At 37.3% G+C, this 13,916-nt stretch overlaps 1 protein-coding gene across 1 annotated transcript; it reads left to right on the top strand.

Moving 5' to 3' along the window:
* The first annotated feature begins 11,661 nt into the window (after positions 1-11,661).
* Positions 11,662-12,618, top strand: LOC119519760 (olfactory receptor 2T27-like). Its single transcript, XM_037817502.1, has one exon. The coding sequence runs from the start codon at positions 11,662-11,664 to the stop codon at positions 12,616-12,618; it is 957 nt and encodes a 318-aa protein (XP_037673430.1).
* Positions 12,619-13,916: the final 1,298 nt, after the last annotated feature.

Genomic DNA, 13,916 nt, shown 5'->3' with positions numbered 1-13,916 from the left:
CACAGTGAAAACGACACTCTCATAGGCTAAAGTGGTATATGATATTCACAGAATATTAAGTTCTTACGAAATATATGATGATCATCAGCCACACAGTAATTACAACACAGTAATATAAAAAACTGTACAGAATCTCAATTTCCATCAATGTCAAATATATTAAACTACCTCTATTTTGTGGAATTTTATGCATTTATTCAACAAAGTACTTAGATATGTGACACTGACATGTATTTTATTCATGTAATATTGCTGACTGAAAATTAAATTTATACAACACTAAGTAGAATAGTATCCTTTGGTGTACTGTGTGCTTTGTGTGTGTCTGTGTGTGTCTGTGTGTATATTAAGATGCTATAGTGGACTTTAATTTTGTCTTCCAAATTTATTAATTCCAGATTAATTCAGGTCACAAAATTGATGAAATAGAAGCTAAGACTTCTGCCAACAGAAACACACGCATGTACACACACAGACCTTCAGAAACATCTCCAGAATATTTCTTATCAACAATTACTCAACGATACCCCTGATCCCTCAATGTGTATAAGAGAAAACTGGAGGGATTTGTAAGTCATTGGAGTCTCAGGTGAGCAATATTCTTGTTGAAAGTAACTCTTTCATCCCAGCCAGGTAAGTGATGGGGGTGCACCACATCCAGGGAAAGGGGAGGTTCTAAGAAATTGATCACACATTTAATAAACAAATATTGATTTTATCCAGGATATGTGCCTGACTCTGCTAGAGGATGGCGATATGTTGATATGCATCCAATTCACATGAAGATTACAATCTCTAATGTACAAACATGGCTTTAATACAAAGTCTTCTGACAACAAAGAGGATACAATAGCCGATACCACTTTAGGCATCTAAACATGATTCTAAATATAGTTCTGAGCAAATGTGACAATTGAGATGTCTTTTTGTAAATTAATTATTTTTCATTGTGGTAAAATATACTTAACATAAAAATCACTTTAATCCTTTTAAGTGGACAACTCTTTGGCATTGTGTACATTGACAATCATGTGTAACTTTCATCAATGTCTATTTCCAGACTATTTCACTATCCCAAACCCAAACTCATACTCATGTAGCAATACCTCTCTGTTCTCCACTTCCTTCACTCCTAATAGCCAGCCCACTATCCTGCTTTCTGAATCTATGAATTTGCTTATTCTGAGAATTTCATATAAGAGAAATCACACACTATTTGTCCTTTTGTGTCTAGCTTATTTCACAGAACATAATGTCTTCAAGGTTCATCCATATTGTAACATGTACCGGCTTCTGGTATCACATTTGTACTTCATCCAGGAAAACTGCTGTGCATCTTGGGGTATTGTGCAAACAAGATAAAATAAGCCAAAATTTCTTTTAGCAATATCGTGAACTCAATGATGTCTATTCCAATGATTCTATTAGTTTCCAATTTCTGCATTTACTTAGTACATAATATGGCACATTTTCTGCATAAATTCCTCTGAATGGCAAAGAAATTTCCCAAGACTCCACTGGTGAACAGTTGTGGAAAGTATCAAGATATTTTGACAAAGAAAAATTTATGATGAAATGTTTTTGGTCAAGGAGGTTCCAATAATGTGAGCACCAAAAATGAAACAAGCAGCCTATTCCCATTTGGAATCAGGGAAACACAACTTTAGATTAGTAGGAAAAGCTCATGACATGCTTGTTGTCCTAAACACATTCTCTTTGGCTCCACGTGGAGCTGCAGGCACTTCCAGTATGGATCCCTGGCACATTCTGGAGGAAAGAGTAAGTCCTGTGTGTTACTGGTTTGCATGTAGTTCTGTGACAATCTAGGTTGTTTAAAAATGAAGGCTTGAGCCAGGACACATATCTAGTTTGCTGTCCCAGAACTTGACCCACATCCAGAAGTAGCTTGTGGACAGTTACATCAGTGTAAGAATCAATCTAATAGCAGTAAGATGTAAAGGATTCCTGTCTTTATGATGAGTTCCCAGGACTGGAAAGTAGAGCTCCCAGCACTGCAAAGATAGTTTCACTGGGAGAAGAGGGGGCATTCAGATCCCTATAAATAGGGGAATTCCTAAGGAAACAAGTGCATGCCCAGGATGAGACAGAAAAGCCTGGAGAGATCCCTGGAATTTTTGCTGCAGGCTGATCTTCTTGGTAGGATTGCTGAGATCCAAAAGGAATAACCTGCCCACACTTTGAAATTGCAAAGATTGTAAAAGATGTTCTTTGTATTGGTATGTTGGTTTTTGTTAGACCGTGCACCTCAAGAAAATCACTGTCATGTTACTAGCAGGACACAAACTTAAGGAACAGAAGTTTCATGGACTAACTTCCAGAGTTAACACACTAAAATATTATAATGTATGGTGTTCAATAAAATATTACAATGAAAAAGAAGAAATATTATATGATGGCTCATGCAAAAGAAGATGTTAGGACATTACAAACAATAAATGAGTAAGAACAGACTTTGGACATATGAGAAAAAGACTAATCAACTTAAATATTCTTAAAAAGCTAAAGAAAAACATGGAGAAAGAAATAAAGGCTATCAGGAAAATGATATACAAACAAAATGGTGTATAATAAAAGTGATAAAAGCTATTAAAATAAACGAAACAACACTGAAGACCAAAATGACTCAAATTTAAAATTCCCTAAAAGGATTCAATAACAGATTGGAGCTGGCAAAATAAATAATCAGTGACCTCAAAGATAAGAAAATTATTATGGTTCAGGCTGAGAAGCAGATAGAAAAAAATGAAGAAAATGAACAGAGCCTAAGAAACCTGTGGGGCACCATCAAATATACCATCAAATATACATGCTGTGGCTATCCTAGAAGGAGGAGAACAAGAGAAGGGCAGAAGGATTCCTGATTACTGGGGTCCTTTATAAGCACAGGGAAAGTCAGACAGAAAGAGACACCACGGGGAGCAGTGAGAAGACAAAATCAACTGAATCCATGGCAGAAAGATGAAGTCATGTCCATGTGCATTGGCAAGTCACAGAAAAGCCAGGAGCCCCAGCTTGCCAGCCAGTCAGAAGATACCAACCCTGGGAGGAAGCAAGCATTTTAGCTTCTATGACTGTAAGCAAATACATTCTGGTTCTTAAGGCAACCCATTTTTTGGTATTTGTTTCAGCATCTAGGAAACCAAAACAAGATCAATTCTACCCCAAGTGATTTACAGATGGAACACAATCCCAGTCAAAATTCCAACAGCCTTCTTTTTGGAAATTAAAAATTCAAACATTACATGTATGTGGAAGGGCAAGGGGATCCCAAAGCCAAGATTAACATGAAAAAGAAGAATGAAGCTGGAGGATGCACACTTCCTGCTTTTAAAACTTACTTCAAAGCTACAGTAATCAAAACAGCATGGTAGTAGCATGACATTTAGAGTACACATTTCTACAAAGAAGTTATAGCAATAGCTAAGAATTATATTCATGTGCTGAAAAGACACTCAACATCATTAGACATTATGGCACTGAAAATTACAACCAGAATTAGATACCATTTCACACTGACCAGAATGGCTACTAAAAAAAGGAAAACAATGAGAATTAGAGAGGATGTGGGAAAATTGGAACACTTTTTCATTGTTGGTGGACATGGAAAATGGTGCACCTGCTGTGGAAAAAGTTTGGCAGTATGGTGTTCCCTAAGAAAATGTAGTATAGAACTCCTGTATGACTTGGTAATCCCACATCTAGGTTTATTACCAAAGAATGAAAGTAGGGCTTTGAAGAGAAATTTGCACACCAATGTTGATAGTGACATTATTCAAAATTACCAAAAGAAGGAAGTAACCAGTTTCCATCAACAGATGAAAAGATCAACAAATTGTGGTGTATATATGCAATGGTTTATTATTCAGTCATAAAAAGGAATGCATTTCTAATACAAGAACAACCTGGAAGAACTTTGAAGATATCATGCTGAATGAAATAAGTGAGACATAAAATACACATATGGTATGATCTCACTAAAATGAAATAACTAGAATAAGCAAATTTGCAGAATCAGAAACAAGAGAACAAGTTACTAATTGCTGGAGAGGGGTTTATGAACAGGGAATTAATGACAAAATGTTCATAAAAGGGAATGCTTTTTGTTTATTTGTTTGTAACACTAGACTATTTTGCCAAGTCTATTAACAAAAGCTTCATCCAATTTGAATTCACATATTTGTCCACTGCATCAAGATTTCCCTAGTCTACCTTCTGCACCAGAGTACAGAGAGCATCCCTCAGGGCAGCACATAAAATTTACTTTTCTAGTCTCAATTTAGGAATACCATCATGTAAAATTAAACAGAAAAATATTAAACATAGTAATTTATAATACCACGTATACTGATTACATATTAAAGACAAGTTTTTATGAATCGTATTATTTTATCTACACAAAAATGTTGATGAGTTAGTATTTAAGAATCTTACAGATAAAGATCAATAAAATCTAGACAATCAAATATTGCATGAGCATAGGCCAAAGAGGAAAGGGGAAGGAAGGGGGCCCAGAAAGTCAGAGAGAACAAGATGGACTGAAATGAGAGCAGTCCTCAGGCCTTCAGGTGCAGGAAACAGGAAAAAGCCCAAGAACTGGGAAAGTTTGTGAATAAAATGACTTCTGAGAAAGATCCAGAGAGGAAAACACAGCTGGTCCTCCTGCCACCCCCGGTGCCTGTTCCAGGAAGCTGGACCGAGAGCAGGAGGGTCCTGATGCCCACACACGGGGGCTGCATCCCAGAGCCAGGAATTGGACTCTGTCTCTATGTGGGCTATCAGCGGTTGGTCCTGGGGTCTGGTTCATTCTCTTTCATGCCCCTCAGAAAACACTGTGAGATTTACTCCTAAACAGAAAATGGGCTCATCACACTCCCATATACTGGGAAGTGTGATGGTCAGTTTCATGTGTAAGCTTGGCCAGGTGATGGCGCCCAGGTGTCTGGTCAAGCAAGCACTGGCCTAACCATTACTGCAAGGACATTTTGTGGCTGGTTAATGAACCAGAAGACCAGTTTATTAAATCACCAGTCAATTGATTGCATCTGTGGCTGATCACATCTACAGACAATTAGGGATTATCTTCTTCAGTGAGAGAATCTAATCAGTTGGATTTAATCCAATCAGCTGAAAACTATAAGTGAGCCAGGAGAAGCTGGGAGACATAATTTAGAGTTTTCCCACAGGAGAAGCAAGGAGGACAGAAGCTGAGAGAGCTCAGGGATGCTTGGAGATGCAGACAGAAAGAGGTTTGGAGATGTTAAGCTAATAGATGAAGGCCTATGCCTCACACAGGTGCTTAAAGAGAAAGACACTGGAATAGAAACTTAAAGCTATGCAACCCAGGAGCAAAGGACCAGCAGACACCAGCCATGCACCTTCTCAGCTGACAGGGGTGTTCCCGACACCACTGGCCTTTCTTCAGTAAAGGTATCCTCTTGTTAATGCCTTGGTTTGGAGACTTTTATGGCCTGAGAACTGTACATTTATGAATTAATAAATCCCTTCATAAAAGCCAGTCTATTTCTGGTGTGTTGCATTACCAGAAGCTTTAGCAAACCAGAACAGGAAGTTAAAGCAGGCAAAAGTGGACTCTGAGCAAGTTGATTCAAGCTTTTATGTTTTAAAGGACCAGATAAGGAAGGAAGTAAAAATAAAGAAGGTTTATGGATCACTTGGTGAAACAGTTATAGCACAAAGAAAACTCTGATCCTGAACTATTTTCAGATTAAGTAAGAGGAAGGGGTAACAACAAACAAGAAAAGATTTAACAGAGATCTATGAGTACTGAAACTTTATAAAAATATATATACTTTAGATGCTGGGGTGTTGGAATAGCTGGAAAGAGGCAAATGACATGGTGGAACTCTAAGCTGTAACATCCTTTGAAATTTGCTCTATAACTGCTCTGAATTGTGCTTTGAAAGTCTTCACCTATGTTGCATAATAAAGAAAGAACTGAAACTGTGGAATGGTAAACCATAACAATTTTTGAAATTACCTATATAACTGCTCATTCAGCTGTGCATTGAATGTTAACATCTTTCTGTATGTGTGTTATACTTTACAGTAATGGGAATAGCTTCCAATGTGGGACTGTGACTCATGACACTCTTTGAAATTTACTTTTTAACTACTTGTTAACATGTATTTTGAAAGTTATCACTGTTCTGTTTATATGCTAAAGTTCACAATAAAAATGCATTAAAAATCTCCTCCCTAAGAATTCTCTTCGGGGTACTTTTGGAGTTGTTACATTTTAAGCACAATTTTTTTCTGGCCAAAAGGGGCATCCCTTACCTTGCTTCCTTCACCATAATTTAGTATCAAATTTCCTTTGGTTGTTTCAAAAGTTCAAATCCACTCTCATGGGATACAATTTTGCCATCACTAAGACAAAGAAAAAAAATCACAGAGGGCTTGGAATTGACTTCGGTTCTTGATTAGGGAACTTGTGGTTTGGGGCCTGGCTCTGAAAAGGCTTTTTTGTGTATTTGTTTGGTTGGGTTTTTTTTTGTTGTTGTTGTTGTTGTTCATTTGTTTGTTTGTTTGTTTTTGACTTCTTAGCATAAAGAATACAACAGGCATTTTCAGTTGTCAACACTGCACCAGGCAAGGGTGGAGTTAAGGAATATCTGATGAATAAATTAAATAGATGAAGGAGATAATAACCCTGAATAGAGAATATTTCTCAAGAAAGGAAGGGAGAGGTCCCAGCACAAGTGGCAGCCCTCATTCAGGGAATTCAGACACCAGGGGCTGAAAAACTGAAACAGTTTAAGTCCACTTTCCACCTCAGCATCCATCTCAAATGTGCCCCCAGCAGGGGCAGACTGTTGAGAACTAAAGGCACCCTAACACTTCAGGCTGGTGGGAGCTGCGAGTTGACAAGAACCACCTGCTGGGCAGGACAGGAAAAGCACAGAATGAAAAGGCTTCCCAGGAAAGACTGTCAATCTGCTGGGTCTCATCCAGGGAAACTTGATACTGATTACACTCTCTTCCTGCATTCTGGGCCTCTCTTGTTTGGGAAAATCTGATTGGGGTTGATCCTATCTGAGGAGACACTCCTCAAAAATTACTTCCATACAGGCAGGAAAAGAACCAGAAAAACAAAAACTGAAAAATTCTGATCAGTTAAACAGAAGCTATGTCACAAGTCTAGAATAAGTTGAATGAGTGTCAAAAAACAGATAGAGAACAAAGCCAGCAAACAAGAAAACCTTTGGTAAAAGAGAGAAAACAACCTCCAGAATAAACAGATCAGGGAAATCAGATGCCTAGACACCAGAAGAAACAATCACGAGTCATACCAGTAAGCATGAAGATATGGCTTAGTCAAAGGAACAAATTAATGCTCAAAATGAGATACAGGAGTTGAAACAAATAATTTAAAAAGGTTGAAACAAATCTTCTAAATCAAATCCACGAGTTGAAGGAAAATGTGGCAAAAAAAGAAGAATATAAAGAAGACACTGAGTTACCACACAGAAGAACTCAAAAGCTTGAATAAACAGAATTTATGGGAATGAAAGGCATAGTAGAAGAGATGAAAAACACAATGGAGACAAAAAAGCAGATCTGAAGAAGTAGAAGAAAGGATTAGTGAACTAGAGGATATTACATCTGAAAACCTACAAACAAAAGAACAGATAGGTAAAGAATGGATAGATATGAACAGGGACCTGGAATTTAATGACAACATGAAGCACACAAATATACATGTTATGGGTTGTACAGAAGTTATATTCTCTGTAGCATGCTTTCTAATAAAACCTGTATGGTCAGTCTATTTAAACAACATGGTTGCATGGAACATAGAATAGGAAATGACATCTTGTTATTCTGTACAGGTTAATATGATACTCCAATGTACCACAGAATTGGGCAGAAAATAATAAAGTACTTCCAAAGTCCCCTTAAGGGACTGGGTAAAAATGTGGAAATATTAAAACTCCTGACCTGGGGAACACTGATATTCCCACAAGCATTAGAGAACCCCAATTTACTAAGTCAAACCCTTGATCTTGGGGCTTCCCCTTATGAATCTTGTCCCTGCAAAGGAGAAGTTAAGAGTCACCTCCAGAGAATTTCTTTTGTTTCTCAGATGTGGTCTCTTTCTCTCAGCCAACTCTGCAAATAAACTCACTAGCTTCCCCCCTACATGGGACAGGACTCCCAGGGGTGTAAATCTCCCTGGAAATGAGGGACAGGACTCCCAGAGATGAGCCTGGCCTTGTCATTGTGGGATTGAGAATGACTTCTTGACCAAAAGGGGGAAAGAAATAAAACAAAATATAGCTTCAGTGCCTGAGAGATCTCAAATAGAATTGAGAGATCAATCTGGAGGTTATTCTTATGCATTATATGGATATCCCTTTTTAGTTTTTAGTGTATTTGAATAGCTAGAAGGAAATACCTGAATCTATTGAATGGTAATCCAGAAGACTTGATTCTTTATGATAATTGTATAACTATATAGCTTTAATTGTGTGACCATGTGATAATAAAAACCTGGTGACAGACTCTCTCTTTAACCAGTGTATGGGAAGATGAGTAACAAAGTAGTGACAGAAATATATGGGGATGGGGGTATGGGATGATTTGGGTGTTTTTTCATTTAGTTTTTTATTTTTATATATTTTTTTCTATATTTTGGAATAATTAGAGGTTTGAAACTTGATTGTGGTGATGAATGCACAATTATATGATGATGCTGTGAGCTATTGATTGTATACTTTGGATGAATTATATGGAGTGTGAGTAATCTCAATAAAATTGCATTTAAAAATAAGAATTAGGGCTCAGACAACAGTTGCAAGTTTTGCTGCAGGATGGAGTTGGTTCAGGTGTTTGTCATTATAGAGGTCAGTGCTGTGTAAGGGCAGGAAGTCAGACTTCACTGGGAGGAAGAGCAAATAGGAAAGGAAGAGATGGAAACACCAACTGCGAATAATTCTTTTGAGAAGTCTTTCTAAGAAGTTACTCAGAGAAACAGGAAATACCTAAAGAGGACCAGCAGTCAAGGGATATATTTTATTTTAAGACATGTGACAGAAGAGATTTTGGGGAATCATTGAACAGAGAGAAGACACAATTACCATAGAGGGAGAATCCAGAAGCAACATCTTTGAGGAGGTGAAAAGGGCTGGGACATAGAGCTAAACTACAGGCTGTTCTGGGAGTCATCATAACTTTCCACCTCCTACCTCACTACATGATTTACTTATCAAAGATGTTTCTTGTTTCTTATGTACTTCCAATGGTACATTAAATGACTGAATCTATAATACTTTCAAAAAGTTCTGGAGGTCTGGGATCAGGTCACCATTTTTATGCTTGGTTTGTCTGGCAAGAATGAGCATAATTCTAAAAAAGTCTATCTGTTTTTAAAATCATATTCCAGAATCGTACACCTTTTATGAACCATGTGAAGTTGAAGTGATTCAATGGAGGGATTAAGATGAGCACTAAAGATTTGACCACTGGCCAGTTACACTTTTCCATGAATAGATGTTTGTCAATTAGTGTAAATGAGACACTGGTTTATACTATCTGAGCATGTAAATTCAACAGAATCCCCTACTCAAGGTGAAACAAATCATGTTTTCCTCATGGATATTAGACATGTCCTCAAAATTCATCTAGTTCCACTTCTCAGCAAATCCTTATGTCACCACCTATAATATCCACTTTGTCTGTTTTTGCTTATAACTAGATATTTCCATTAGAAAGGGAGTCAACATAAGTACATTCACTTACACTTTGAAACATTCTTTTACAAATATTATTTATTTTGAGGATAAAAACTTTCTATAATTATCACTCTGTGGACTTAGTTTTATCTCATTTGACTCCATTTCTCATAAGAATTTTCAGAAATTTCAAGACAAATGCCAAGTTTTGAGAAATTTTAACATTTCCCCATATAAGGGGCACCCAAACAATGATTTTAGTTTAACAACTGGGATTCCTTTTTTTTTTTTTTTTAATTCCAAAGCATGACTATTCAAGAGAAGCCCAGGATAGCGACTTTGAATTTATTATGTAATGTAAAAAGAATGAAGTATCTTTCCAAACAAGAACAAGTTGCTCATTTCCATCTCCACTTTGCTAAGGTAAATGATGTAAAAAATCTCTGGATCATAGAGATTATTGGTTTCCTTCATACCAAAGAAATAGTAATTCAAAATGAATACAATAAATTACAGTAATTGTGAGACAACTGCTATATATTTGAGTCAAGGAGAAAGTCTTTGGTTACTAGGAAAGAGGAGTGAGGGGAATGATCAAGAAAACCAAAGGAGAAAATGTGCATTTATCAAGAATCCTATGAGAGAAACTAATCAATAATATCTAAAGACTTAGGGAGAGGAAGAAAAGTAGTTATGCTATAAAATCATATTAATTAAAGTCAAGGGACTGAATTCTCTTAAGACCAACCCATTATTCCTTTGGCCCTTGTGTGTCTGCATGTGTGTTTCTGCATTCATGTCCTCTCCCATAAACTAGTATTTAACCTCCAAAATATTGAAAATACAAATCACAGTTAAATCAGCTGTTACTCAGTTGAGAAAAGAAATATTACAACATAACAGCTTCTACATAAGCAAATTAGTAATGCATGGAATATATCCAATGAACACCTGTGTGAAGAGCTATAATATTCTGGGGAAAAGGCAAAAGAAAACCATTTCAAAGAAGAAGAAACTGGGCAGGAAAAATATCATTCTATCATACGGTAACATGCCCCTGGAGAAATAACAGTATTTTGCTTCAAAAAATTGATGACCAATGCATGGTTCACTCATATTTGTCTCATTTCAAATTAACAGTGAAATAAATAATGCAGTGACTTAGTTCATCCCAGAAGCAGAATCATTGCATGCAGGAAATTCTCACAATTATAATTTTTGTCAGTTATAAATGTTCATAAGCAATGATGATTTTCAAGGCATAAATTGTTCAAATGTGGTCAGAAAAAATATTTAAGTTTAACCAACTAAATAATTAACCAATGAATGATTTTATATCATAGAAAAATGAAAATGATTTAAATTTTTCTCAGAAGGGCAATTCATTATATTTCTCTAAGCAGTGATATGTCTGAGAAATGATTATTTTCAGCAATATTTATTGAGCATCTGTGATGTGTAAGGCAACATTACAGATGAATTCTTGAGGAATGCAAAATTGAATAGAAAGTTGATCCTAAATTTAGAGAAATCACCAAATTAATTGGAAGAGAAGAACCACAGTTTGCATTTATTAGGAGATAGGCAAAGAGCTGTAGGAGAAGGGGAAAGCATATAATGTTTATTTTGACTTACTATGATGTAGTCACTGCACTGTCTCAATATGTGAACCTTATTATTACCATCATTTTAAAGATGAAATAACTGAGAATTAAAGAGATTAAGTAATTTTCTCAAGAACACAGAACTAGATTTGGTGAAACTTGGTCTAGTCTGATTCAAGTCCTTGATCGTTGTAATGCAAGATCTCAGCTAATGTTTAATACCCGGGCTTGACACAGTCATGCAATAGGTTTGATAAAATGATCTAGGGAGAATATCCACTAAGAAATGTCCATCTCTCATACTCTAATTGGTTTCCCCAGACTATCTCAGCACTAACAACATAATGAGCAGAGGAAATGAAACAGCAGACACGTATTTCATTTTCCTCGGACTATTTCCCAATTTCAGATATATCAGCTTCCTCATCTACATCATTTTCCTGAGCTATATCATCGCTGTGACTGGAAACTCCATCCTGATCCTCCTAATTTGGGTGGATTCCCGACTCCACACTCCCATGTACTTGCTCCTCAGTCATCTTTCCGCTATGGACTTAATTCTCATCTCCACCACCATCCCCAAGATGGTCACTGACTTCTGGGTGCAGAGGAGAACCATCTCACAGATTGGCTGTGCAATGCAGATGCTGCTGTATGTAGCCATGACAGGCTCTGAATGTCTCCTCTTGACCCTGATGTCCTACGATCGCTATGTCGCCATCTGCAACCCACTGAGGTACTCGGTCCTCATGAATTCCAGAGTCTGTCTACAGATTGTGTCTCTCTCCTGGGTGGTGGGATTCCTAAATTCCTTGCTCCATACTGTCTATATCACACACTTTCCACTCTGTGACTCCAAGGAGATTTGGCACTTTTTCTGTGAAGTCTCAGCTATCCTGAAGCTCTCCTGTGAAGATACCTCTACATATGAAATGATTTTGTTTGTCACAGGAATTGTGTTCCTCCTCATTCCCTTTGGACTCATTTTGGCCTCCTATGGCATCATTTTCTTAAGTGTCTTTCGTATGAGATCCCCGGAGGGACGGAGCAAAGCCCTGGCCACCTGCTCCTCCCATCTTACAGTGGTGAGCCTCTATTTGGGCCCTGGCATTTTTCTCTGTATGATACCTCCAACCCAGTATTCATCACAGCAAAGCCAGGCTGTCTCCCTTTTCTACAACACCCTCACCCCCATGTTGAACCCCATCATCTACAGCCTGCGGAACAAGGAAGTGTTGGGGGCTCTGAGGAACGTGCTGAGGATGGGTGTCAGTTCTCAAATTGCAGCCAGAAGACTTTAGAATTGCGGCAGTACATTTTATCCCAGTTTTTCACAGATAGGTTTGATAAAATAATAGAATACTTAAACTTTTATTTAAAACCCTGAAAATCATTGGCTCCAAAATTAGCAAGTAAAATGACAGAAACAGTATACTGTTGTTTTCAATAACCTGCAAATGTTTGAGTCACAAGAAGACTTAGCTAACAAATGGCATAGTCATGGCACTAATTCTCAAGGATTTCCTCTCTATTTTGAAATTAGTTACTTCACGACTTTTGAAGTTTATCTAGTTTACAAACCAATTGGATAAATATATATTTAGGACACATAACCATAATTCAATACTCTACAACCCACTCAGAATTATCACTTTTAAATTTTGACATACATATGTCTAATTAATTTTATGTTTTTGTAGTCCTAAGTATAAGCATAAATATAAATATAAATCTACACGTTTATCTATATATTTATGTTTGAGTGTGTGTGTGCACTTAATAAGTGAATGCATGCAAGGTGAAGGTTGGACAAGAGAAAAGAGACAAAAATTCCCAGAAGAATATAATTTTTACAATCTACTATTTTATTTATCAATATATGTGAGTATTTTCTTGAATAATCAATATTTATTCACAATATCATGTTTACTATTGCATGGATTCCATTAAAATCCACTGAAATTTGCTATTAGTAGTTTTCTAAAATTTGTTCTTAACAAATGGTAGATGGTTGATGAACTAAATGCATTCACACACCCCTCTCCCCGATGATTAAAGCAATGGTAATGCCATAAAGCTCGTAACTAATATACAATGACCGAGAGTATAGGAAGTGACCCATCAGCTGATGGAAGGAGATTGAGAAGTGGCCACTGGCAAATCAGGTCTTGGTGTGTCAAACAATCCGAAAGTTTGTGGGGAAGTCAACCTTTGAGGGAAGGGACAATTTTCTGTACAGCCCCCAAAATTCAGGAATCCAAAACATTTTCTCTGATGTAAGGCAGGACTGCAGTGGGTGAAAACAGAGAGATTGTTGATGTCCCGGCGGGAAGCTAAAGTCTTCCTCATCCCATCCCTCTCCATGGAACACAGAAGTCCTTGAGCCAGGACTTCAGCTCTGTCTGTGAAGATTCAGGGAGCAGCTTGCTAGAAATAAATGCGTGTGCCCAGAGAAGATACCTCTGCACTCCGACCTTTAGGATCCACAGCCTGATGGCTCCTGCTCTGTGTAAGGACACTGAGTGAGTCACACTAGTCACATGTCCACGTCCCCTGAACTCCAGGGCACTTTTCATATCCTTGTTCTTAACCATGAAGA

The sequence above is a fragment of the Choloepus didactylus genome, chromosome 24 (assembly GCF_015220235.1).
Source record: "Choloepus didactylus isolate mChoDid1 chromosome 24, mChoDid1.pri, whole genome shotgun sequence".
Taxonomy (NCBI): domain Eukaryota; kingdom Metazoa; phylum Chordata; class Mammalia; order Pilosa; family Megalonychidae; genus Choloepus; species Choloepus didactylus.
The sequence above is the reverse complement of the archived record's forward strand: the minus strand, read 5'-3'. Positions and strand labels throughout refer to the sequence as shown.